Source organism: Aulonocara sp. 'chitande type north' Nkhata Bay, linkage group LG18 (assembly GCF_057382095.1).
Source record: "Aulonocara sp. 'chitande type north' Nkhata Bay isolate Kocher_YH1m ecotype deep benthic linkage group LG18, A_spYH_male_GT1.1, whole genome shotgun sequence".
Lineage (NCBI taxonomy): Eukaryota > Metazoa > Chordata > Actinopteri > Cichliformes > Cichlidae > Aulonocara > Aulonocara sp. 'chitande type north' Nkhata Bay.
This window is the reverse complement of record NC_141361.1, coordinates 8,078,346-8,104,344: the sequence shown is the minus strand read 5'-3', so window position 1 is coordinate 8,104,344 and position 25,999 is coordinate 8,078,346. Positions and strand designations below refer to the sequence as shown.

The window sequence follows — 25,999 nt, the reverse complement described above, 5'->3', positions numbered from 1 at the left end:
ATCTTGTTCAAAGAGAAGATATAAAACAAAGTTCTAAGCTAATCGACCTTAGTGTTCTCCTTTTTTAAAAAGAATCTATAAAGAATCGAATCGTTAAACAGAATCGAAAATGGAATCGGAATCGTGAAAATCTTATCAATACCCATCCCTCGTCACGAGGTTTTCAACTGACAGAATTTAGAGAAAGATTTTACCTTCACATAGGTGATGCAAACATAAGCTGTAATGTTGCCATGGAGATCAGCACAGAAAACTCTTATTAAGGTGAGATTTAAGGTGGATTTATCTGTTTTGGGCCATTTGTCTGTCCGCTTACATAAGCAAAGGTTTAAAGGTTTCTTTAAAAATCAAGAAGGGGCTTTGCCACTTTTTACTTCCGTCGGTGCCCTTCCAACCATCAACTGACATGGTTGTATTACAACCAGTAAATTAACTTGACTGAACTGACATGATGGAACAGATTATTTATTTTTTAAACTGATGTAATAATTACTGACACACCTGAAATTGAATAATTTGACTATGTATTTGAGGTAAAATGAACAAATATTCTCTCACAAAAACTAATTTTGGGTTTATTAACAACCGAACCTGTTACCTCCAGGCAAAGCACTAGTGTTTGGTTATTTTTTCTGTTGTTGAGAAAAAAAAACAAAAACGTCAGTAGCACAGGAGCCAAAACATCATATTCAATGAAAATGAGGCACCATTAGAGCCTCACAAACTGCCTCTGGGCAACTATCAACCCACAGCGACAACATACAGGGATACCTAACCATGTCAGAGTCTCCTTCTAGCACAATGGGCCCACGTTGAGACGGACTGAAACAGCCATTGGATCTGACAGACAGTAATAGCAGAGCATTGGATCTGACAGACACAAATAGCAGACCTTTTGCAGCTAGAAAAATGACCATCTTGTCCCCTATGGATTCATACGGGCTGATATGCAACACCTGACACAACAGTCTTAAAGGCGCAGTTGGTTGTCGTGATTCTGGGGGACTGCCCTGGCCTTTACAAGAAAGATAGACAGACAGAGGGGGGTGGGGGGGTCCAGATGTGTGACATCACCTCTCATTTCTGCTTGGCTAGCCTCTTTGTGGCAGCCTTGTCTTTGTGTGTGTTTGTGAGCCTATACGATATGCATGAGTATTCTAACAGCTCCACCCGTTTATCCCGAGGGCAAAACGGGAGCAAGAGACATAGAAGACGGCGACACACAAAAACATCAATGGGCATGTGAGCCATGCATAATTAGCAGGTTTATCAGCCAGCTGTGAAGAAATCGTATTATTCCTGTGTTTGGATTTCAGTAGGAAGAGGAGGGGAAAAAATCCTTAATGAGAACAAAAAAGACCTTTTGTTTTTATTCAACGGGGATTGAATGCGATTGGGAATGGATACGCTCCTCGATCGGCAAGATAGGAGTATATAGCCCAGGTTTATTCTTGCACACGCCTGAGCGCTTCCAATTTTCAGAGACAGGCGTCCCCGGGATCTGATTTCATTTCATATTGTTGACAAAGAGGCCAAAGCCGGTCTGCCTCCCTGCTGAGAAATGCAAACCAGATCACCGCCTCAGTCTTTGCTGTGCCAAGAGGGAGCGTGTACATGTGTGGTAAATACAGAAAGATGTATACCGTTCTGTATTCCACTCATGCACACAGTGGAGCATGAAGAAAGAAAGCGGGAAAAGGTGACAGAGTGAGACTGACAGAGGAAAGGGGAGATGGGGCAGGGGTGTCATGACATGTGGTTGCGACACCCACGCATGCACGCACAAGTAAAACCACATGCCAGCTGTTGCAGCCAGCCTTTGGCGTTGCAAAATGGCATTACTTTGGCTCACAGATCAACGGTGCTGATCTGTGATAAAGATCCCATTGCACATCATTATTTCCAGTGGTGGCTGTTTATTTTCATTCATGCCTCCTTGTTTAGGAAAGGGTCTCATCCAGAAGAGATCTGGCCTTTGCCGAGAATAAACGCTGTTTTTATGGAATGATACTGTTATTAAAAAATAAATAAAAAGCTATGCTCATCCACTTGACGCTCATCAGAGCCGTGACCTTCCAAATGGAAAATGTAAAGCCTCTGACTCCAAAGGATGTTATGCTTCTCAGTCAAACAATACTTAGTGTTCTGGAGAAACTGCAGCCGTGTTTATCCAAACAGAGCAGTTTATTAATGGAATTAGTGTAAAAGTGAGGGTATGCGGCCACAGGATGTTGCCTCTGACCGCTGGAGCGCGACGGTAGTTCATTAATCTTTCAGCAAAGCTGCCTGCAATATTTATCAAGGAAGGGATTTATGTTGATAACAGTGGATTAGAGTACTACGGTGAAGTAAGAGAAGATAATGTATTAAATGTTGTATATGTATGGTAAGTGCGAGGCGACACGCACCAGGATGTGTCTGCTTAAACATAGTTGGCCTTAAAATGAGTTTGAAGGAGAAATTACACAGATGGCTTCGGGAAAGGCGACAGTAGCTGTGAATAATGTTTTCCTTCTGGACTTTTCATGCTTAAAGTGAAGAATTAAAAAAATATCCATAATAGGGTACTGCTATGATTTTAAATGAACATCAAATCTATGATTATAATCTCATTACGAGGTGTCATTATTACTTAACATAGTTTTTTTTTCTTTTTTAAAAACACAACACTGAGGAAGAGAAACGATCATTTCCTGACTTTCCAAGCGCTTTAGCGTTTTTAGAGGGGCTCATTCTTACTGTACATATGATACAAATATGTAAATATATGTAATCTGTTCAGGGATGCTGGAAATGTCAACCCTGGAGCTAAACATTTCACCAAACTCAACCCTTAACTCACACCAAAAGCATTAAAGACAAAACCAAAACTTCTCAAATTTAGAGAAAAAAAAAAAGAATAGAGGAAAAAACCCCCCACACCCCAGCACACTTCCTGGAACAAGAGTCGCGCATCTCATGCAGATCAAAGGGAATTACATTAAGGGAGAGGAAAGCAATCATGTCATATCTTTGGAAGAGGGTAATATGATCTGTCCATCCTGACACTGAGAGTGTGTGTGTGCAGCTTTGTGGTCTGAAGCTGACCAGCTACGACCCTTTTTCTTACTCAGATGGTTTATATATGTATATATAAATTTAATCTGCCTTCACTACTGTCACTGGGCCATTACGATGAATCAGACGTAATCAGACAGGCGCGTACACGAACGCGCACACGTAAAACCACACATGCGTCACTGCTCGAGATCCATTACACCGGATTACAGATCAAACAGTCGCAAACTCCAGGACACTTTTCATATTAGACAGACGCACGAAAATCTCTTGGTACATATCGATCGTTGAACAGAAATAAACATCAAACACAATCGTGTCAAGTTCTACATCTGTCAGTCTTACCGTGGCAGGGAGCTGTACTGTCGCTGCGCCTGGGTGAACGAGTCTCTCTCCTCCTGCCTCTGTCTTTGCATCTGCACCTCGACCGACACCGAGTGACGGCCTGGCTGGCTGTACCCGCCTGGACCGTTGCTGCTGGTGTTTGACTGAAAACATGAGAGCGGCAGCTCAGTTAGAGCTCAGAACACAATCACCGCGCATATAATCAGAGACATCCTTTAGTTGTCTAGCTGCTACACTTTGATGCCAATCCACAGAAGATACTAACTAATGAAAATCACAGAAAATGTCCATTGGGTTAAAAATATTGCATAGAAATCAAAAATATTTTGCTGATCTCAGTGCAAAACATGTCTTGAACCAGCCCTCATTTCTTTATATTTTGCTCCCAAGGGGCCACACGTTCTTGTAATCTTTGTGGTCTTGAGCCAATGGTTCTTCCGGCTTTCTGAAAGTCTTTCAAAGTCTTTCTCTGGACTTTGGCTGCTTTTCCCTCATTTTCAATCCAGTCCTTGTATCTGAAGTCACTCAATACTTATCTATCAATCATTCAAGCACCTTAAAAAGGCACCCAACTCGAGGGACGGGCCGGTGTTTTGTCTACACATAACAGACAATTTAGCAAAGCCGATTAAATTCTTTAGCTGAATGTGTAAAAAACTGCTAAAGATGACACTATTTCACTGTGTGGAGTGTGTTCTTGAAAATAATTGAGGAAACTGATAAGTAGAGGACAAAAGAAGAAGGAGTAAGTCTAAAACACTACCTAGAGTAGATGAGCAGTATCTGAAAGTCACGTCCTTAAGAAAATGGGGCGGGGGAGAGATCCAGCAAAGACCTGACACAGGACCTGATAAATGCATCCTGGCCCTTCATCCATCTACTGTTCACTGAAGCCTCATCAGAAATAGTCTCAGTGGAAGGGTGGCTGTCAAGAAGCCATTCTTAAGGAAGGAAAATGGGGAGAAAGGCTGAGGTATGCCAAATTATACAAGAACTGGACTGACAATCTTATGGAGGAGGTCAGGAGAGGCTGAACAGTGTCTGAGTGTAAAATACACTGGAGCCTCCGTCACAGTTTGGAGCTGCATTTCAGCCAGTAGTGTTGGCGATTTTGATCCACCATGCAGTACCATCTAGAAGAGGGGTTGGAAACTCCAAGCCTCAAGGGCCGGTGTCCTGCAGGTTTTAGATGCCACACTGGGGCAGCACACCTGAATCAAATGATTAGTTTATTACCAGGCCTCAGGAGAACTTCAAGACATGCTGAGGAGGTAATTTAGCAATTTAAATCAGCTGTGTTGGCTCAAGGACACATCTAAAACCTGTCGATCTGGAGTTCCCCCCACCCCTGATCTAGAAAGTCTCTGATTCAGCATGTCACTGACGCCAAACACCAGTCATGGATTGGCCTCCCCAAACCCCGGACGTCAACATTACTGCAGCTGTGTGGAGCATCTTGACTGAGAAAAGAACCAAAGGCAGCCAACATCCAAGAAAAAGCTTCGCAGGTCCTCCAAGAAGCCTGGAAAATTATTCCTGAAGACTATTCAAAGAAATTAGGATATCATGCCAAATATCGACTTTCAGGCTTGCTACAATTGTACCAACTCTATGTTTGCCTTCAATACTACATTTCAATTTGTGATTGTACACATTTACTGACTGCTGCCCATTTGCTAGCAAAATATAAAGAAATGAGTGGTGGCTTGAGACTTTTGCACCATATTGTAACTAATAAAGACATTTTGTTTATGTACTATAATTACATAATCCACAGATTTAAAAATTTGGTAAAAAAAAAAAACAAACTTACAGAATTCAGAGATATTCTGCTGATCTCAGTGCAGGACACTGTCTAACTGCAAATGTGTCATAAGTAACAGAACTGTTTCTTCTCAGATTAGTTATTGACACAATCAACCTGTATCAAAGTGTTTTGAAATATAAATAAGAGCTAAAATGTCTCACCACCTTCTGTATCACCCTTTGTGGCTCTAACATGAGCATAAGTGCTGCTGGAAATGTCCTTGCAACAAAGCAAAGTTGTCAGTAACGATGTGTTGATCAGAGCACTGCTTGTACTCATAAAAGCTAATATGACTCTGGGACTTGTGGGAGTTTTACGCTCCCAGTGTTAAATAAATACTGATGACTTTTTTGTGTCCCGTTAAATATTTATGGGGCTGAAGAGCCTCAAGGAATGCAAGAAAGACTCTAACATGCCAACATGTAAAGTGAGTAGAAGAATTTTGTTTTTTATGTGAACTGATAATCACTGGAAACTCAAACTATACACATCAAATACACATATATGGCACATGTATATACAGCTGTGGCTAGGCTACAAAATTGTGGTGAATTTCATGCTGTTAATATGCAAAATCCTTAAAGAAACAATGAAAGATTTTTTTTTAGTTTTCTTGATAGGCCTCTCATAAATTAGTGTGGCGAAAACACCACATTGCCTGTATAATAGCACACATCAATACATATTTTTATGAAAATGGCGTTTTGTTCTGAAAACTAAACTGCCACCGAGTTATATTTGCACGGACATCTTGACTTAAAATAGAGAAAAGAACACACGATCCCTCGGTACAAATTCAAAGCATGAAAATCACCACAACTTGGAGTTCGAGTTTCCTCACAGTAGCCCAATAAAACTAGCAGCCATCCCTGACACAAGATACCCTCACAAAATCTCCCCATCGCACCCCTCCGCCCGCCCAAGCCCAAACCGCAGACACTTACCAGCAGTTAGTGGGGCAGACACACCCTGAGCTCGTCTCTTCTCAGGTCAAAATGAAGGTGAGTCACACAGACAGACAGGGAAGGAAGGTGATGTGAGAGAGGAAGGGGGAGCCATGCTGGAGACTCAGAAGGGTTACACAATGAGATGTGATGGATGTTAGTGGGTGTTAATGAAAAAGACAACACCTGACATCGTGACAGTCCTCCCCATACACGAACACCTCCTGCGTTCCTGTTATCGGGCTGTGGTAGGTATGTGCACTCAGACACAGACAGCTGAGATAAATTTCAATTTTGTGGTAGCAAATAGTTCATGACTGCATACAACGGCGTGATTCAGATATGCACGTACACATTTTTACTGCTCAACTGTGAGAATTTCTTAGCCCAAATAGGTTGACTATATTGAAACAAATGCCTTCATATTATTCGTTGCCCCGGCATGCCTACAAAGACAAGTATCAATATCTGTTCCCTAGTAGCGATACTTACAGGCAGGGGGAAGAAATAACCCTGACATTATGGCCTTGCAATTCCTCTCCATTTTTTCTTGGAGAGATATATGTCCTAGGCTGCTGCAGTTCAAACAGGGATAATGGCACACATTATGATACACCGTCTCCTTAAAAGCACTCACCAAAAGAGACGTAGCAGTTGCAAACTTGTGATAGAAGCTCAAATCTTGCATATTTTTGCGTGTTGGTCAATGCTAATTTGCCTAGGAAAGTGCACACACCTGATTAGCAGATATTTCCTCCACTAATTCAGAAGTTGGAAAGGTTGTACCTTTTTAGCCATTCACAATCTGATAAACGCTTCATTTGGAGTATAATTAGCTTTTAACCTTAATCCCCTTTATTGCAACTACAAGCCTAATTCATATCCTTAACCTGATCGTAACCATAACCCAAACATTATTAAAATATGCAAGGGCAGTGCAGATCATACTGGACCTCACAAAGGCATACACACAAGAATGCATACAGACTCTCAGAAACCTCAAGTTTCACCTCGAGGTTCAGCCCACACTTGTACCACAACCCCTCTTCCTGCAATTAGCTGTGTGGGTGCAATAACTGTGTGCAGATTAGTTGCAACACAAAGCCAATCTAATTACTTTTATGGCTGTGCAACGTATTGAGAGCCTGGTGGGAGCAGTGTGGACATCAGTTGGTGGGAAGGCCATAAAACGATTAAGAGTGCTAACGAGGCTCGCCTTTATACCAAATGAAGCCGGGGCAATCATCTCTGGCACCGAGTGGCGCTGGATTGTGGTTCGGCTGACAATAAAGGAGGAGTGAGTGCCTATAAAGCCCGTATTCCACATGTGAATTTAAAATGCTCATAGGAGAAGTTCAGGCTTAACATTTTTCCCCCCACTTGAGAAAAAAGAAAAATCCCTTCAGGGAGTGCTGAATATTCTTGGGAATGTTTTCTCATTCCTAAACACAGTGATTGCAGAGGGGAGTGGAAAATACCCCGAAGGAGGCCAGATAATAGCAGCATTAAAATGTTACAGTAAAATACAAAAGGCAATATCGTACCATTTCTAAACCCCCAACATCAACTGAATGAACTCCTCAGTTCCCGTAGTGGTATAAATGAGTGCAATAAAGCTCGGCGCGGTGCTGCCGAGAGGGTGAGCATCAGTCATCGTTGATGGAATTAGACCGTTCTACCCACAATCCTCTCCTGCTCCCCAAACTATGGAGAAAAAGGAGGAGAGGGGGCCCATCACAAAGAACGGATATATTGACCCAACGCATGTGGCTACATATGGATGGCTAAGAAATAACTGTTTATTTATTTAGTCATCCATATTTAGAAAATGTATAATTGGGTGGATGAGAAAGACAGCTGCAGATATCAGTCGTATCAGTATGGTGTGACACTGTGGTCAATAACTCCCAGTTTAAAGAAGAGAGATAACTGGAACTCATGATCATTCGAACACCAACTAATCTCTCTATTTTGCATTAATTTGTAGATTGTTTCATGAAATAACCAAAAGTATAGTCTTCTTTTTTAGTGGGTGGATAGTACGGCACAAATTTGAAATTTGCAATGGTTAAAAGCCAGATTCTCACGATTTATATTTGGCAAGTTTGCTTGAAAATGTTAAAACACTGAGCCAAGTTTTTGTCCATTAATTCAATAAATCTACTCTATTAGTTATTCCAGCACCGAAAACCACTGCTGCCCCTATAAATCTACATATGGTGAACAAAGGCAACTCTATTTTCATTTGCATCATACAGCATTACAATTTTCTACTATAAAAAAAAGAAAAAAGAGCAGTAGCAAGTGGGGCAGATGTAGGTGAATTAACAAAAAGGACGGTGGCTCCTTGAGGTTTGCAGCACATCACTCGGATGAAGCAAGAAAACGTAATAAATGCACGGCAGAGGTAATTGAATTTCAAAGAAACATTCTCCTGTTTTCCATATGGCCCACAAGTATGGCCAGAGCATGAGTCTAATAACATGCAATTACTATAGAAACCCTGAGTGTGGGCTACAGTCTGACAAAGTAAAAGGGATTTAACAGGCTGTGGAACTGAAAAGGATTGCTGGGAGAAATCTGTGCTTGTCAGGTTTATTTCCAGACTAATTAAGCTTTAATAATAAGACACAAAGATTTTTTTCATGCACCAATTTATCGGATAAAAAAAAAAAAAAAAAAGAACAAAACATTGTAGCTGATGGAATATCTAATTTTTATGGGTAACTAACACTACTTTCCATGATTTCGATGGCAATAGAAAGTACATTGCAACTAATATAAGAAAAAATGCTGCAACGGCTCTTTAAACGAGAGCATGCTCAGTAGCTTTTCAGACAAAAGGAGAGATGACCTACGCTCTTCTTTCCCACACGCTGCTGCTTTTCCTGTACAAAGCTGGTTGGAATGTGCACCAGTCCATCTACCCCATTTACACGCAGGACACTGGTTAATACTGCCAAATGCAAAACACTGCTGCACACATTTGTTGGGCTTATTAGTTAGAAAAGAAAGAGCCAGAACACAGAGGATATGGTTCATGAGCTCTCACTTTATCAATTCATTTCAATTATAAGTCACAAGGGTAAAATTTTCCCATTGCACATCAAAAGCCTGAGCAAAGTTACAGTGGGAATTTCTAGTTTATACACCAACAATTAAAAAACAAAAAAAGTTCATACAGAAATATACAAAAACATTTGTGCGAAAACACCTTGTAGAGGGAAAACGCTAACAAGGGCGCTCAATGTTATTCCTTATGGACAACACACTGTCTGGTATGGGACAACCCACATTTGTGCTACCTACCACCATAACACACTATTTAAAATTATATGTATTGTGTTATATATATTAGAATAAGTTGGGAGGGACTGTGTGTTAAAACAAAAAATGTGTGTTGTCCCGCACTCAGCGCAAGTATGTGAAGACATTTCATTTATAACACACACTCTACCAATTACAAAAAAAGGAATAAAAATGATGTATAAGGTTTAAAATCTGATACGGCTGGCTGTTCATTTAACCAGAGTTTTCTACTAGAGTTCATGTAAAACCAAGTACACTTGAGGTGCAGTGCCAGGAAGCAAGAAGGACTAAAATAAATACTAAAAATATGACAAGTGATTGCATCAGCTCAAAAAACTTTGAAGGCATTCAGATTTTGTTCGCTTATAATTACCCCTTGTTGCTTCAGAATGCACTCGTTATCTTTCTCCTCAGCTAATGCAACTTTGATTTAAAGCAATGTCCGTTAAAAAGCACATAGCTCTCACTTGAAACTGTAAGAAGGCACACGTCAAAAAACAGGTGACCCCCTATACAGAGAAACAAATTGGAAATGACCCAAATCCATGAGGTGGTGGGCGGGTCCATGTGGATGACTGACACACAGAAAATGAAGACGATGGATCAGTACAGCAGGTCGTGACAGGTGGGTGGGGTTAGTGATGGTTGTGTCAGGAGGTGTGAAGACTCCCGCATGCAGACGGTGTTAGCATTAGCACAATTAGCCATGAAGGCTAATGGAGGTTAATGGTAATCCTCAAGTGTAGAGGACCATCAGTCTTGTTCATGGCTGCTAGTAGTGGGGTTAGTGACGGTAAGCACCATTAGCCACAGGTGCAAACACTGTTAGCATTCTCCTCAGGCTAGCACTTGAGTCTCGGCCTGGTAGATAGCGGTCGTTTCTGGACAGTCTTACAGTTTAGCCGTCTTCTCGGCCCAGCAGCGGATTTTAGTTACAGGCCCCAGTGATTTTAGACACTCACCCAGGGCTGCTCGAAGCTGTACGTCCTCCTGCGATCATCTGGGTCGTCCGGGACATTCTGGGCCTGCTGAAACTCTTGCCTCAGCCTCTGTATCCGGTCGTGGTTGCTGGGGGTTAGTCGGTTACTAGGGAGAGAGCAGGGAGAAAAAAAGAGAGAGGGTGGAGGGAGATGGATGAGTGTGAAAGGTCCATTGTTAACAAGTGACCTGATTCCATCAGCAGGCAGAAATGGCCTGCAGGATGATGTTCTTTAAAGTCCAGCGTGTTTTGTCCATGAATTGATCAAATGCACTGTTGACACTGGCAAAGCACCCGGATTTACTCAACCCAGATAAAATGTAAAAAATGTGATAAAGTGAGGCCGGAGCCAAGAGTGAGCTTACAGCTGAGCCAACAGCAATATGAATCAAACTAATGTGCTTCTGATGTATTATTCAGAACATTGAACAAAGACTAGTGGTGAACGGTGAGTAGTACTCCAACATCCCCACGCCCCCACCCCATCCTTCCCATCGCAGCCTTATATCATTCATCCACTGCGCTGCTATTGTCTTTCGCAGCCCTGTTTACATCAAACAACGCTGCTGTCAGTGTAACTTCCTCATGGTACAACGAGTAAATACACTCACACTGGTCATTCATAATAACTCTACAACTACAACTATATTAGGAATTACAGAGTCTGAAATGCTCAGCTATAACACCATGAAGCGTGTGACTAAGTGTGGGACTAATAAAGGTTTATCTGACCTTATTTCTCCTCATAGTTTTTTTTAATATATATATATATATATATATAAATTGTGTGAAATTTAGATTTTGAAAGTTAGTCCCTTTCACCAACGGTTTGGACCATGCGTCATAAATCAGTCCTAAAATTTAGCTATTTTATTTCCATTGACTTTTCTGCATTTCACCATAAAGGCTTTTGCGTCCTCATGAACACAGAACGGAGAGAAATCTATAGACCTAAATAGAAACGAAACGACGGGGTAGTGTTAAATTCACATGGCCTCCTACAGAGGAAAGTAATTAACACATTTTCCCTCTCACACAGTGTGAATGAATAGAAGTGTTGGACTCTAAATGAAGGAGCAGCGGGTGACTGTGACTCTGAGCTTGACTTTTCAACTTTCCAACTTTTGCCAGGAAATTCCTGTGGACTTTGTTATCTCTCAAACTCGAAAGGTCCAGCCTGCAACCTTTTCAGCTTTTTCAAATCTTCTCCTGACTGAAGACGGGGAGCGTTAGGGTCAGCATAAAAAATTCCAAACTGCAACTGGTAAGGGTTATGATTAAACTAAAGTTAAAAAAACATAAAATGCACGCTGTGCATATGCAAAAAAGGAAGAAGAAGAAATCCCAGAGCAGCTGCACATTTAGAATAGACTTAGAATAGCAGTTTGTCTTTATTAGGTCAACGTATGACTCTATGTAGCATAAAATTACTGCGTAATTCATTTCATCCATCACAAACAGCCAGAAAGCGAGCCCTAATGGCATAACCTAAAACACAACAGCACCACCAACTTAGCCAGCTATCAACTCCAGACACACAATAGAAAAGCCAGAGGCGGTCAGCCTTGTTAAAGACCAGGAACCTGCCATATGCAATCCAGCTAATCTCCATGACATGTAACACAGCTGCTTGGCCTTTCTGTAACTCAGCTGAACTGATGTGTGACCTTTTGACTACGGGTCAAGGATGCAATGCCAGCTTTAGCAGAAAGGCTCATATCTAATGTATGTAAACAGATGCCTGTCCAAAACAAAAGAAAGAAATGTTTGTTTTTTTTAAATGTAATGTTTGTCAGATGGAAGCTGTTCAGTCTTCCGAGGCTCAACCTTGTAATAAAAAAATCGTATCAGCTGATATTACAGAATCCTGCCCGAGAGACTAAAGAAAACAGGAACTCAAATAAAGGGATCAAAGACCTCCAATCTTTGACAAAACGCTGTAAATCAATCAAAGAAAGAGCAACACAACAATACAACTGTACTGCCAAAACACCCCAGAGACCAGGAAGAACAGCAGGCTGAAATTTAGCCTGAGATGAGCTTCATCATCTGGACAGACTCACTCAATATCTGGCACTACTGTATGAGGCTGAAAGGTCACTGTGAGGCTTTGTGGAGTGGAGTGTCTCTGGGACTCAATAAGAGGACTGTGGCTTGCTGACTGGGCTGCCAGCAAAGCTGTTTACGCTGAGATGCACCCTGCCTTTCATGGTCGGGTGTGCCTCCTGAAAAGCTGTCTGTCTCAGCCTTAAGCCTGGCAAGGAAGGAGCTTTGGGAAGATGTAATGTCTGCACTGTGGGCAGACTTTGACGACGCTACTACAATATGCCCTAATGCGGCGTGTTCAAGCAGAGGGATTGCTCAAAAAGAAGCTTTGAGAATAAAATCAAAACTTGTGTCTTTTTTAAAATCCTTGGCTATAATTTGGGTCAGGAAGTCTGTAAACTCTGTGGTAACTTTGACAGATGCTTAAAAAGAAGAAATGTTTGGGGGGGGGGGGAAAGGTTTACCGTTGACCTTTTCTCTGCCAAATCGCCATCTAATCAAGTCTAAATCAAGTGATAAATCCAGTTCGATCACCGGGCAGAGAGATGACATTAACATTACAATACCAAGAAAAATCTGTAATCTGCAAGTAACAGATATCGATTACGTGGTTTTTAACAGCTTGAAAATACTGACTTTTACTTTTAACTGATCCAGATAATGGAGGCCCCGAGTCCAAACTGTAAGCTTAATGAGCTTACAGTATTGATTCAATGCATAAATGGTATGACGTAGAGCTGGGCGATATGAGATTTTTTCATATCACGTTATGTTTTTTTCATTTCAGGCGATAACGATATCTATCACGATATAAGCCAAATAACTATATTTGTAAGATTTAAATGTGCCGTTGCTCACAAGTAAAATGTGAAATAATCAGCAGCTTGTTTTTATTTAAATATTTATTTCCCATAATAAGTTCAACAGGGTAGATGTACTTAAGGAACATGAGACTTTTTCAGATAAATAAAGGCAAATATTGCAAACTACACAAAAGGCAGCCGCTAAAGCGTTTAAGTTTCAAAATAGAACAAACGAAACAGACTAAATTGTCAATTCCACTTAGAAACAAAATATTAATTCTAAAAATAAATCTTAGTTTGTTTTACAGAAGAACAGACAAAACTGACTAACTTTTGTCAATATCAAATAAACTGAGAACTAAAAGGAAATTCTCAATCTCTCCTTGTTGTATAGCTGAGCTTTTCAAACAGTTTTAACAGTTACTTTAGTCTGACAAAAGCCGAATGACGAATTAGCGCTTCCAGTCAGAGACTGAGGCTACGTCCACACGTACACGGGTATTTTTGAAAACGGAGATTTTCCGTTTTCGTTTTAAAAAATAATCCCGTCCACACATAAAGGCAGAAATGAAGGAAAACGCTGCTATGAACATGCCAAAGCAGCAGGTGGCGCTAGATTCCTAACCGTGCAGAAATACTGGCCAATCAGAAGTCTAGAAGCCTCGGTGGGAAAAAGTAAACAAAGCTGGGGCATAGAAGCAGAACAGAGTCGTATGTGTGGACGGACAGTAACTGTGTGTATATGTAAGCATTTAAACACTGCAGAGAGTAGAATTAACAGTATTGTAGAAATTCATTTCACCGAAACAATAACGTGGCGCACAGTGTGACGCATGCACCAGTTTATTGTATTTCCAGACTTGCTTTCGGCACATTTACAGTGCACGCTACTCTGTTTTTTGTCAGACTTGAAATAGCCGAAATACCTTCACACTACGGAACTTCTTTGGCTCTTCCGTTCGACAATCTCTCCGGCATTGGAACCATCATCTGTTTTCTCTTCGGTCACGCTCGGTTGATTTTTCTAGTCGGCACACTCATTTCCTCCATTACGCGCTGGCTCCATTACCCGCTGGCTGCTTCCCAAACAAACACACGTGCGGCTTGGCACTTGTGCTGTACGTAACAAGTCACGCGACGTGACGCTGCGGCTGTGATTGGTTCGGCTCTGCGCTACTTAATTTGGATTGGCTGACCTTTTTTTTTTTTTTTTTTTTTTTTTTTTTTTAAGAGGACAAGAGCGGCGAGGTCTATCGCGATAGCTTAATTTCTCTATCGAGTAAAAGTTATATCGCGATACATATCGTTATCGTTCTATCGCCCAGCTCTAGTATGACATAAGATTATTCTCTTCAATGTGCTGCGATTAGCTGTTAATTTTGTGTATCACTCTGTTAAGTTTACTGGCAGCAGCAGAGTGACGACTTAGAGTGATGTCATTTCTACTTAGTAAACATTCTTTAACAAATTACAAAGTGCAGCTTGGAGTGATCATTACCAAAAGACCAGAGTTTGCTGAAGATGCATCAAAATTAACGTTAATTATAGTTCATATAATCTTCTTTGGGGTTTTTTTTTGTTTTTTTAAAACAGAAGTAAGCAACCCTGCAGGTTACAAACAAGAATACTGGCACTCGGTAATGCAAAAATACTTCAAAAAAACTAAAGCGAGTCAAAGTATTTCACAGTACTGAAACAGATCTTAATGGGCTCTTTGCATCTGTGACTACTTATTCTTGGTGCCCTTTAACGACAATTAGGGCAGGGCAATATGGTTGAAAATATTTATCACAATATACATTTGAAAATTTGCGATAATGATATAACTGACGATATAATTGACGCGAGACAAAATCTCCACAACTTTATTAGTGCAAAAAAAACCCCATCAATGTATTTTCACTTAAACAAGCAGCTGTTTTTTATGTGCATTAAAGCTATATAAAAATGTAACAGTGCAAATGCAAATTCCTTGCTGACAGTTTAACCAAAAGGCATTTCCAGTGGAAACTGGCCGACATATCCTCAGCATAACCATGTAGAATATCCACAAAACTGAAAAAGAGGTTATACACACACAATACGGTAATATTATGTTGAAGCACAGTACGTATCACTCCGCAAGGCTCCTGCCTACGGCAGCCGTAATGCTCCGACAATCCATCAAGCGGTGCGGCTTCGTAGCTTAGCAAAGTCGTACTAAAAACATTTGACAGATTTTCGAGCGCCGTGTACATAAAATCGTTTCCAGGTCAGTAAACACAACCAGAATTCATACATAACGCACACGGGATTATAAGGGGCACTGTCGATTTTCAGAAAATCAAAGGATTGATTTGAAGTTGCCGTATTTCCCGAAAAACACGGTAATAACGACGGCCCGCTAGCATGCTCTACCAAAAATAGTGCTTTGTTGTGTATCTGATGGACGAAAGCCAAACCAGTTCCACACTGAAGTTGCAGCATTTTTACAAACCAATTCTGGTTCATCTGTTTCATTCAACGATCTGATTTCACCCTCTCATTCTCTGTCGCTGCCATGCTTTTTCCGCCATGTGCGTATGAAAACAAAGGCACTGCACATGCACATTATACCCATATTCTATCGAGATATTTTACTTTCTTATCATTGCCTAATATTATACCGGCATTACCATGAACGGTTGACAATGCTGTGGTCTTAGAGCTAAGGAATACAAATTCAAGATTTAGGTCTTTAATAAACACAATTTATTCTTGAAATCTGGCCTGTGTTGCAGGCAGTCTTTTTGATCTCAGAGCCACAATATGTATGAAAAATGCAGCCAAGACACTCAAAACAAGAACCCAAACTTTATGAGCAAGATTGATTTAAGGCAGGCATACAAAGCCTTTGCTTTATTTGGCAGGGAAGAGGACTTCCAAACTAATAGGATTAGAAGATATGGGCTGTCACCTCAAAATCCCACATGACTCTGGCATTGCTTTCACAGATCCCAATCAAAGCATGCCAACAGAGAAAGGGAAGGTGCAATGTACAGTAAGTGACAGAGGCAGCTGATAGGCAGCGCTTTAATCCTGCAGATTACAAATGAATGGCCTCATTCACAATGTGCGCTCTTCCCATGTCTTTAACATCCTTCAGACCTACCAGCAACTGTATAGGGGCATAAATTTTACAACCATCGCTTAGAGGACTTGGCAACCTTTAGTGGATCGATGTGCTCTCGAGATGAATGCAAAGCGGCGGGTGTCCGCGCAGTTGAGAGCACTAAAAGAGAAACAACTGGAAACGACCCCACAGCCCACAAAGACCATCTGAGCATGTACAGCCTGCTGAAGTTCAGAAGCCTACATGGTGGGAAGATTCAAGTGGATCTTGTGTCTGTTTTGTGACGAGGGCCCTTGTGGCGAGTGGTTACAAGTGGGGTGACCTTGAAGATACAAGAGCAGCATTGTTGGTTCACACTTCAAAGTATTAGATGAATGCATCGCCCTGAGCCAAATGCACCACCATGCAAACGAAAACCCCAGCCAAGACTACTCAGTGTCTTAAATGTTAGTGCCTTCAATTCGAGCTTACTTCATTACACTCCTTTAACTTAAAGGGCATCTTTTGCCCTTTAAGCAAATTAACAGTTGCTGACTCAAAAATAAATCTCACCTCCCTTTTAATAACGATAGAATATCACAGAACGCAACCCCTATCTATTTAATTTGGCAAAAATCCTCACTTCATAATAATCAACTTTTTAATTAAAAACACCACCTTAATTAAACATTTAATTAAGCATGGGTAGTCATGGGATTCCCATCTCTGATGTGACTGTTGTACTGACTAGCTCGGCAGCCTCTTAAATAAACATTTACTGATGTACCGACACGCGCGGTAAGGGGGGGGGGGGGGGGGGGAAGTGCCCACACGTCCTTCTTGAACGCAGCAGATGTGGTGGTTAGTTATCAGATGGGTGAACTAGGCCCTACATCCTCTGACAAAGAGGGAGTAGCTGGTGGCGGCTTTCTCTGCTGTGAAAAATGAACTGAGATGCTGGAGATGATAATCCAGGTCTATTGATCGAAGGCTCGCAGACAGCTAGAAGGGAGACTGATGCTCTCGCTAACTGCTGCTAGCAGCTAACTCTCCATCTGTGAGCCACTGTATGACAGTGTCCCTGTTATCTACCGCAATAAAGCAAGAGGGATCGACTCTTTTTACACTCTTGTACAGATCTGCGATAGCTGTTAGATACTTTGAAAAAAATGTAATTTTCTAAGTGTATTTCTGATTACAATCCAACATTCATGACAGCCCCCGTATTTATTTTTGTGGTTTATCACAACACTGAGAGCTAACACAATTTTATGCCTTGATTTGCTCTACATTATGATTTAAATGGTTTTACTTTTTAAAAAACAAACCGTCTGCCATCTCTGTCAACTTGTTCTGGTTGGATGCTCATAAAAGCGCGTTTTAACAAGGGAGCCCTTCTTGTGGCATTTTTTTATTTTTATTTGTAGAGCTTCTAAGGAGAGACAAAGTTTATTGTTTTGAAAGTAATTTTCTTTCCTGAGTGTTGTTCACTGCTGCTACTGTGTAAATGGTGTCTCACGGGCCCATGTGGGCTGTGTAGTTGATGAAATAAAATATTCTCAAAGATTTTCTTGATTTACTTTTTAACGGTTTAATATCTAGATTTCTATATTTTTCTGTGATGCCAAATCTTTTCCAAGAAGCTGACTCTATATAGATGATGTGGCATTACTGACAAGACAGAGGATGAGAGAGAATTAGCTGAGATGACCACTCACAGCCTCGCTGGTGTCTGCTGATGCACTGGAAAGATTAGAGGTTCCAAGAGGCCATCGAGTCTGTGCCATTTAGGCACTATTAGTCCCATCTTGCCTTTATTCTGGATTACACAGGTTTAACATTGAAACAGAGAGAGCCAAATTGATCTGCAGAAACATGGCAATTAGACACCAATCGATACAATATCACCACAGTTAGCAACTCATTATCAACCCCCAGGTATTTACTTCATGATGTCAATGGACTAAGTGAGACTAAAGGAACTGCACGTTGATGAACTGCGCAAACAAATCAGTTAATATGCAGAGGAAGAAACAGCCAAGTAAAATGTCTCATTCTATGGAAAAGCTCGTGTTGACAGGGAAGTTAAGAGGCTAATGAATCCAGCTAACACATTCTGTAACCCAGGCCGAAGCAGACACCATCTGCGCGCTCGCGGCCCGGCTCGGATCAAACCGTTCTCTTCACAGAGTGCACAGCATGGGCACAGCGCCGGCATGCTGTGCCAAGCTCAGAGCCATGAGTGTGCAAAAGTGTGTGTGGTCACCGGGAAAGAAACATGGCTCTTTAGTTGACTTTTTGCCACAGAAGAAGCAGTCACTGGGCTGCATTAAGAGCTGCAGCTATGGAGATGGATTTGAATACACGTGATGAATTCACACGTGTCGCATTTTAGGTAAACTTTAAGGACCAAAAATGGATACAGAAGCCGATCTAATGACTAACTTGATTTACTGAGATTCATTTTGGGTCACTTCATCATTTAAGACTTTAACTTTGAATCCTGTGCATTTTTTAAATCCGTTATCATTTTCCTCAAAATGATGGAAGACAACTTTCCAAGAAATGACTAATTTCCTACAGCACACAGATACCCTCCTGCAACTTACAGTAGCAATCATTCTGAGCCTTAGCAATCCCACCGGGTGTCAACACTTGTGCAAAGCAGACAGTAAACATTGGAATCCATTGACGGAATGGATTGAATTTAATTGGCTTTCAGTTTTATAAGGCATCTCTATTTTTCCAGGGGAACTGCTGGTCAGAAATGTGGGTGATGGTAATATAATATTTGACTGATATTAATGCAAGGGTGAGCACGCACACACACGCGCACACACACACACGCACACCACACACGCACACACACACACACACACACACACACACACTTAAAGCAAGATGGGTAACAGTTCTTCGATTTCAAGCCATGGCGCCACTGGAAGCAATAATGGCGCGGCACACAGAAATATGCCTCCTTTTAATTCATGGGCCAATTTCATGCTTGCACACATCAGCGTATCGATGCCGGCCTTTTCAGTTACAAGCAAATAAATTGCTCTGCGATTCTAATATCTGTAATTCTGCCCTACTTTTAATGAAGGTGAGAGACATGCCATGTCCTATGTGAGCCATTTAGGTTTCATCACTCAGCCCCAGCCCCCCCTCCGTGGCAGAGCCACTTCTGAATATGTCAGTGTAATATATGCAAGAGCATTTCACACGTGGTACAGCAGGAGCTCAGTTTCCTTTTCCTAACAAATGCTTTCTTTACAGCGCTTTATGAGATTAAACTTCATCCCCGGATTAAACTGAACAGGGATGGCGTCAAATCTAATCTGATAGATGCCAAAAATACAACGGGATCAAACTCACTCTTTCAGAGTAAAAAGTGATTCTAAGAAAAGCAAAATTTACTGTAAACTGTGTGCCTCTTATATGAAGACAAATAGCTCTCCGTGTAACTGTCAAAGCTGACTACATATTGGTATTTACATCACTGCTTTGAGGCATCCACTGTTTGTCTGCATTGTGGTTAGCCTCAACACCACTTTACATTTTAGACAGTCCATCAAGAAAAAGACTGCATTTGCAGTCAACTCAAAATCTTAAAATGACGTGATAAGTTATCTCATTATATGTTTTACATCCAAACAGCAACTCAAAGTCACAAGAGGCCGATTAGCAAAATGCTCATTGTGCTCCTTGTCTGCATTTTACAGGGTGTATCAAAAATAATCCAACGTGCTCTAATTCCACAACCATCCATGAGTAATGATCAAAATGTGTACTGCTAGAAAAAGGGGATTCGTGAGTTTCACCTGGTTGCCAGTAGGTAGTTTAACAACCGCAGTGGCTGCAGTGACACAAGGATGGTCGCAAATATTTAAGATGTAAATACTTAAATTGTAAATACATTACTTAAAAAAAATACAGCCTTCTTTAAATCAGATGATTCTTTTTGATACACCCTGTATTGTTGAAGGCCCAGAAGTGCAAACCCCCTCAGGTTCTGAAGTAGTGAGGGGATACACAGAAATCAATCAAACACCAGTTAAACAAGTGCATCTGAACAGATCGGAGTAGAAAAGTTAACTAAACTAACCGAAGGAAATGCATGGATGCTTGAAACAGCCTCAACTATTGCTAAAAATGCAAAAGCAGCTGATGGATAAACAAATGAAGCTGTTACATTGTAACATAATGGATAAATACATAAATAGTTAAAACTGGCACCTTATCATCGTGGCGATCGTGGCTCAAGAGTTGGGAGTTCGCCTTGTAATCGGAAGGTTGCCGGTTCGAGCCCCGGCTTGGACAGCCTTGGTCGTTGTGTCCTTGGGCAAGACACTTCACCCGTTGCCTACTGGTGGTGGTCAGAGGGCCCGGTGGCGCCAGTGTCCGGCAGCCTCCGGCAGTCAGTGCGCCCCAGGGTGGCTGTGGCTACAATGTAGCTTGCCATCACCAGTGTGTGAATGTGTGTGTGAATGGGTGAATGACTGGATATGTAAAGCGCTTTGGGGTCCTTAGGGACTAGTAAAGCGCTATATAAATACATGCCATCATAATGTTGTAGCTACAGTAATTAAATCAATGAGTCAAAGAGTAACACGAAATAAACAGGCAGACTGTGTGAACACCCTCATCTTTGCAGGTTACTGTGCATAACTGATAAGCTAAAAGTAGTCTCAATCTAAAACATCTTGGACATGAGAAATGTTGATGAAGGGGTTTTTGAGCCCACTGGCGGTATGCGATATGAAACCACAATTGTCTTACCCATGTAGGTTTCAATTCCATCTCCCTGCTCCGCATTGAAATGCTAAATAGGGAATATCTGATCTTATCCACATTAACAGCAACTCCTGTAGATGCCATCGCAGTACCATCAGTAGTGCTTTGATGTAACAGTACGAGAAAAGAGCCTAATCTCATCCATCAATGATAGATGACAATCTCCTCGGTGCAGAGAAGGCGTAAGGAAAATGAGATTATTTAAAACCGTGGAAATCTCCACACACTCGTGTTTAGACTCTTCTTCCTTTGTGAAATTTGAAACAGCTCTGAAACACAAAGCACATTTTCCGTCGCTTTCACCGCCCGTCTGTTTCAGAGTCTATTCATCTCAGATATAAATTCGCAGACCCTTTCGCGCCATCTCAATCACACCTTGCTTCATTGCTCTTTCCCCCCTACAGACACTGACACTGACTTGAGGGTTAAGCAGAGACGGCATCCATCAGGCCACACCGTTCAATCAGTCAACCGACAGATCTGTGCTGTCAGATAAGTCACTTATTGTAATATATCTGAGCTTCACATTGCCGTTACGATCCCACCAATCATAACTAACGCCTGCAGGCCACTGTCTTAGTGAGTCACAGCTGATCACTATGATTCAGCACATTTGGTCACCTGGGGAAACTGTAACCAGGCAACAGGGTTTGGAGAAAGGGTCGTCCGAGTTAATGGCTTTACCGCTGGCAGCATCGCATCCTACTAATTATTCCTTTCTGTGTCAACACGGCCGTAAAGTAGACTCTTCTAGGCTATTAACTTGTAGTGGTGCTTTAACAACTCTGCAGCGAAGCGAAAACTAGTTTCAACCTGCCTGTGCCCACAAGAGCAGCGTTTTCCTACAGGTTGTGCAAATTACTGGCAGAGTTTGAGAACGCAAAGTGTGAGATGAAAGGGTGAGGGGAAGAGGAGAGGATTTTCAAACCAGCAGGGTGAGTACGCAGTCTTATCAGCGGTGGATTAGGGAAGCATTAAAGAGTCCGACTGGCTTTTTTACATTTTTATGAGGGCTCAGCTAAACTAAACATTGATAACAAGGGCTGACTTTTTCATACTCATGAATAAAGTTCAGTCTGAATGAGAAACTACAGTTGAACAAGTTCTTTGGCTCTTGTCTTTTCATGTTGGCAAAGCATCACAGAGTTTCACTCAAACATTATTTCTTTGTTGAGGTGATAGAGGATTTCAGATTTACCAGTGGTTTTTAATTAGGATGTAGGGTTGCTATTCAGTGACTCAAAGTCTAGAGCGCTACTGGAAAGGAGAGCTGTGACCCACACTTACTTTTCTATTACCGTATTTTCTGCACTATAAGGTGCACTTAAAATCCTTTAATTTTCTCAAAAAATCGACAGTGTGCCTTATGTATGAATTCTGGTTGTGCTTACTGACCTTGAACAGATTTTATGTGGTACACGGCGCTCAAAAATCTGTCAAAAAATGTTTTAGTACGACTCCGGTAAGCTACGAAGCCGCACCGCCTGATGGATTGTCGGAGCATTACGGCTGCTGTAGTCAGGAGCCTCGCGGAGTAATCTGGGTCCAAAACTCCGTCCTCTTCAGGTCCAAAACACAACGGCATCACTGAAAGTTAAAAACTGTCTCAACTCTTTAATAAAATGATCAGTGTTGCTGCTTTACCAGGTGTAACAATTAAGTTTAAGTTAGCTCGCTAGCTTCCATCTAAACAAGTTCTGAGAGATTTCTGAAAAAATGAAAACGTACAGCTCTGCTATCACTTCCAACATAAATGAAGACAGGAAACTAAACAGCAGTGACATTTGTAGAGTTATTGAAGTTGGACAAGCTAGTATATAATGATGTGCTACGTGATCGCTAGCGACACAGCTATGTTAGCATAACATAAATACAGTGAAGCTGGAGGATGAACGATAACCTTTTTCCACTCAATAAAAGTCAACGTGAGGGTTCCCAATGGTTAGGAACAAATGCAATCGCGTAGGGTTAGGCTGTAAACGGACCAAACAACTGAGATAATCCATCCACAATATGAGGTTAGTCATTAATATACTGCAACAACATGGGAATAGAGCAGCTGTGAGAGAATTCAACATTTATAAATCAATGGTACGGAAGTGGAGGAAGCAAGAAGAATGAGTTGAGTAAAGTTTGACTTGTCTGACTGTTTTGTTTCGCTTAATACGCCTTACAGTCCGAAAAATACGGTACTTGGCATTTATTTGGTAATATTTATTAGCTTCAGTAGTAGTAGTAGTAGTAGTAGTAGTAAGATAAGATGCCCCATCTTAGTACCTTTTCTTAAACTCTGTATCAAGATCAGGATTAACAACAAAAACCCCCAAAATAAACAAACAAAAACCTGGGCTTACAATAAAAGTCTTCGATGGGAGCACTGCAGGTAAAGGTAAATCTCACTCTACCGTCCATCAGAGGGCATCACCTGCTGTGGACAAACCTCAAAACTGGCAAAAAAAAGGAGCTAATAGAAACCCCAGGAAAATAGACTAGTAAAATGGGAGAACACATAAAACTTCAATAATGGATAGTAATGACTTTGAACCTATTATATGCATGAGAGGCAAAATATCCTAAGGTCTCAAAAAATGATTTATCTATGCATGTATCAAAGACAGAGTTACTCAGTGCAGTAAATTTGCTAGTGGTCACAATGATCTGTACATTAGGAAGTGGACACTCTGAGTGGGAGATTATTCACGGCAACTACAAAAGGATCCATCCCATCTATGGCAGCAGAGTAGAGACAATTTTAACTTAAAGTAAGTCGAGCAGGCATACATTACAATTCCAATGCTCCTTTTATTAGCAAGTGTTAGGGTTTGACTGATGCTCGTGTCCAATGCCGGCTGACAATTTTGGCCTGACCTGGACTGGGAGAAAGGGGAGCAGTCATAAATGAAGGGGGAGGAGAGGCAGAACACCACAGAGAGAGAAAAGAAATCAAATTGGAGCAGTCTAATTTCTGGGGCAGGCATCACGGTCCAGCTCATATGGCCCTCTTGTTCTCTCCGTTATGGCGACCGGTGGGTGACGGATGGATGTCTCACTTGTAATGGTTCCCATTCTCAGAGAGCTGCATAATACTTCCGACTGAAGCATGAGCAGCATCTGATAAATCATAATCTAAGTCAAATTAGGATCCATTATCATCAGGAGGCAGGGGGCCTTTTTCCCCGTTTCGGGGCAGCATTGGAAGAAAATGAGACTGGAGGCATCTTGTGACAGCAGGCAATTTTGAGAGAGAAAGATTGAGTATTTGATGTATAATTGCCATGGTAATACGTGTCCTGGATGCCAGGGAAAATGCTCACTCTCAGGCTGCATTTTGACAAAACCATGTTCCAAACATGAACCCATCCTCAGTCTCGTATGCCCTTAAACCACCCAGATAACATCTTTCTACAAACGCAAGTCTCTGACAGCGATTCCTGTAAAACATATTTATCGAAAAGAAAACAGCCAGTGCTTCTGTGTTAAATCGAACCATCTATATTTGCAATATTACATTTCAAAGGCCGGACTTGTTTGCTTTCTTTCTTTTTCTACCATTGTTGACTGAAACTGATCAGCTAATTACAATGTTCTGATGGGAAACATTACGTCTTGCCACTTGGTATTAAATGTTCAGAATATGGTCAGAATATGATCTATGTTGTTACTGATCTGTTACTTAGTTGCTTGTTCTGTGAAAGACTTAAAAAAATGTATCAAATGAGTATTTTTGTTACAAAATCAACGCATGTATCTCACATGAGCTGAAAAAAAAAAAAGGACATTTGTTTTTCCAAATCACTCTTGGGAATGAAGCTAAAGTGCAGCAGTGGTTCAGGAAGCATTCATTAAAAACTGGGACTCTACACAACAGCCTCATGAAATATTCAGTATATATAGGAGCTTTTGGAGGACATGATTTCCAGACCACCACCAAAACCCCCCAAAACATTCTGAGCAAAAGAAACACGAAATCCTGTGTCTGTTTTATTTTAAGCACAGACAGCACACAGAAATATCTTGGATTTATTTTTTCCTAGACAAATTTAAAGGTTAGAGTCGTCTCCTTGATATTTGCAAGCTTAAGATTTCAATAACACTGCAATAAAGAGTCAGATACTCAACGAGTCGGGGCTTATTACTTCAGATAGTGATGAGCCTTGAAATATGATCCTTGAGGTCCAGTTTGAGTACGACAATTATGAGTTTAAAAGCCAAAAGACTGAATAATCATTTATAATATGGCAACAGAAAAGTGAACGTAGAAGGCTACATTGTGACAATAATAAAAATTTGCAATAATCTCCAATGTAATTCCTTGGGAACTGTCCCTTCTTATGGCTTTATATCTTTACTTGAAAAGTGTTAAGTCTCAGATCAACACCAGATATTAATGCCCTTTAGCAGCACAGAGTAATGTTTTTTAAAACCATTCATCTCTCCCAGCAAAACAGAAGCTGAAGTTGTTTAACAGGAAATCCTGGGTAACCTCCTCCCAGCCCTCTGCCGAATGCTCCCACACAACCAGCTGCAGCCATGAACACCGAGAGGCTCTACAGGCGCATAAAGACTTTCCTGCCTCTCTTCAGGACAAATGTTTCAAAGCAGGGCCACCGTGAAAAATACCCATAGCATCAGCAGGGTACAGACGCTTCCCCTTTCGTGCTCTCCCCTGCCTTGTGTCAATCCCTCTTCCACTTTTTCCTGCCATTCAAATCTAAGCAGCATGAACTCCCCAAAGAGGTGGAAATTCTCTGGCTTTTGTTGAGTCGCATGCAAATTTGTACTAGAAGTAAAATTCAGGCGCTATTTTAGACTAGTTTACAATTTTTTCACTATTTTCTCCTGGAT

At 41.2% G+C, this 25,999-nt stretch overlaps 1 protein-coding gene across 13 annotated transcripts in view; it reads right to left on the bottom strand.

The window, feature by feature from the left end:
- Window positions 1-25,999, bottom strand: part of pard3ab (par-3 family cell polarity regulator alpha, b) — a 245,257-nt gene that overhangs the window by 5,359 nt on the left and 213,899 nt on the right. For 10 of the 13 annotated variants that reach the window (XM_086270848.1, XM_086270850.1, XM_086270856.1 and 7 more), the window contains 2 exons: window positions 10,425-10,548; window positions 3,403-3,545 (listed from right to left, as the gene is read on the bottom strand). In XM_086270848.1, coding sequence (XP_086126974.1) covers window positions 3,403-3,545; window positions 10,425-10,548 — 267 coding nt within the window. Of the gene's footprint in view, window positions 1-3,402; window positions 3,546-6,153; window positions 6,277-8,484; window positions 10,549-25,999 lie in introns of those variants that run through there. The other 3 variants (XM_086270858.1, XR_015125953.1, XM_086270859.1) reach the window with 3 other exon arrangements.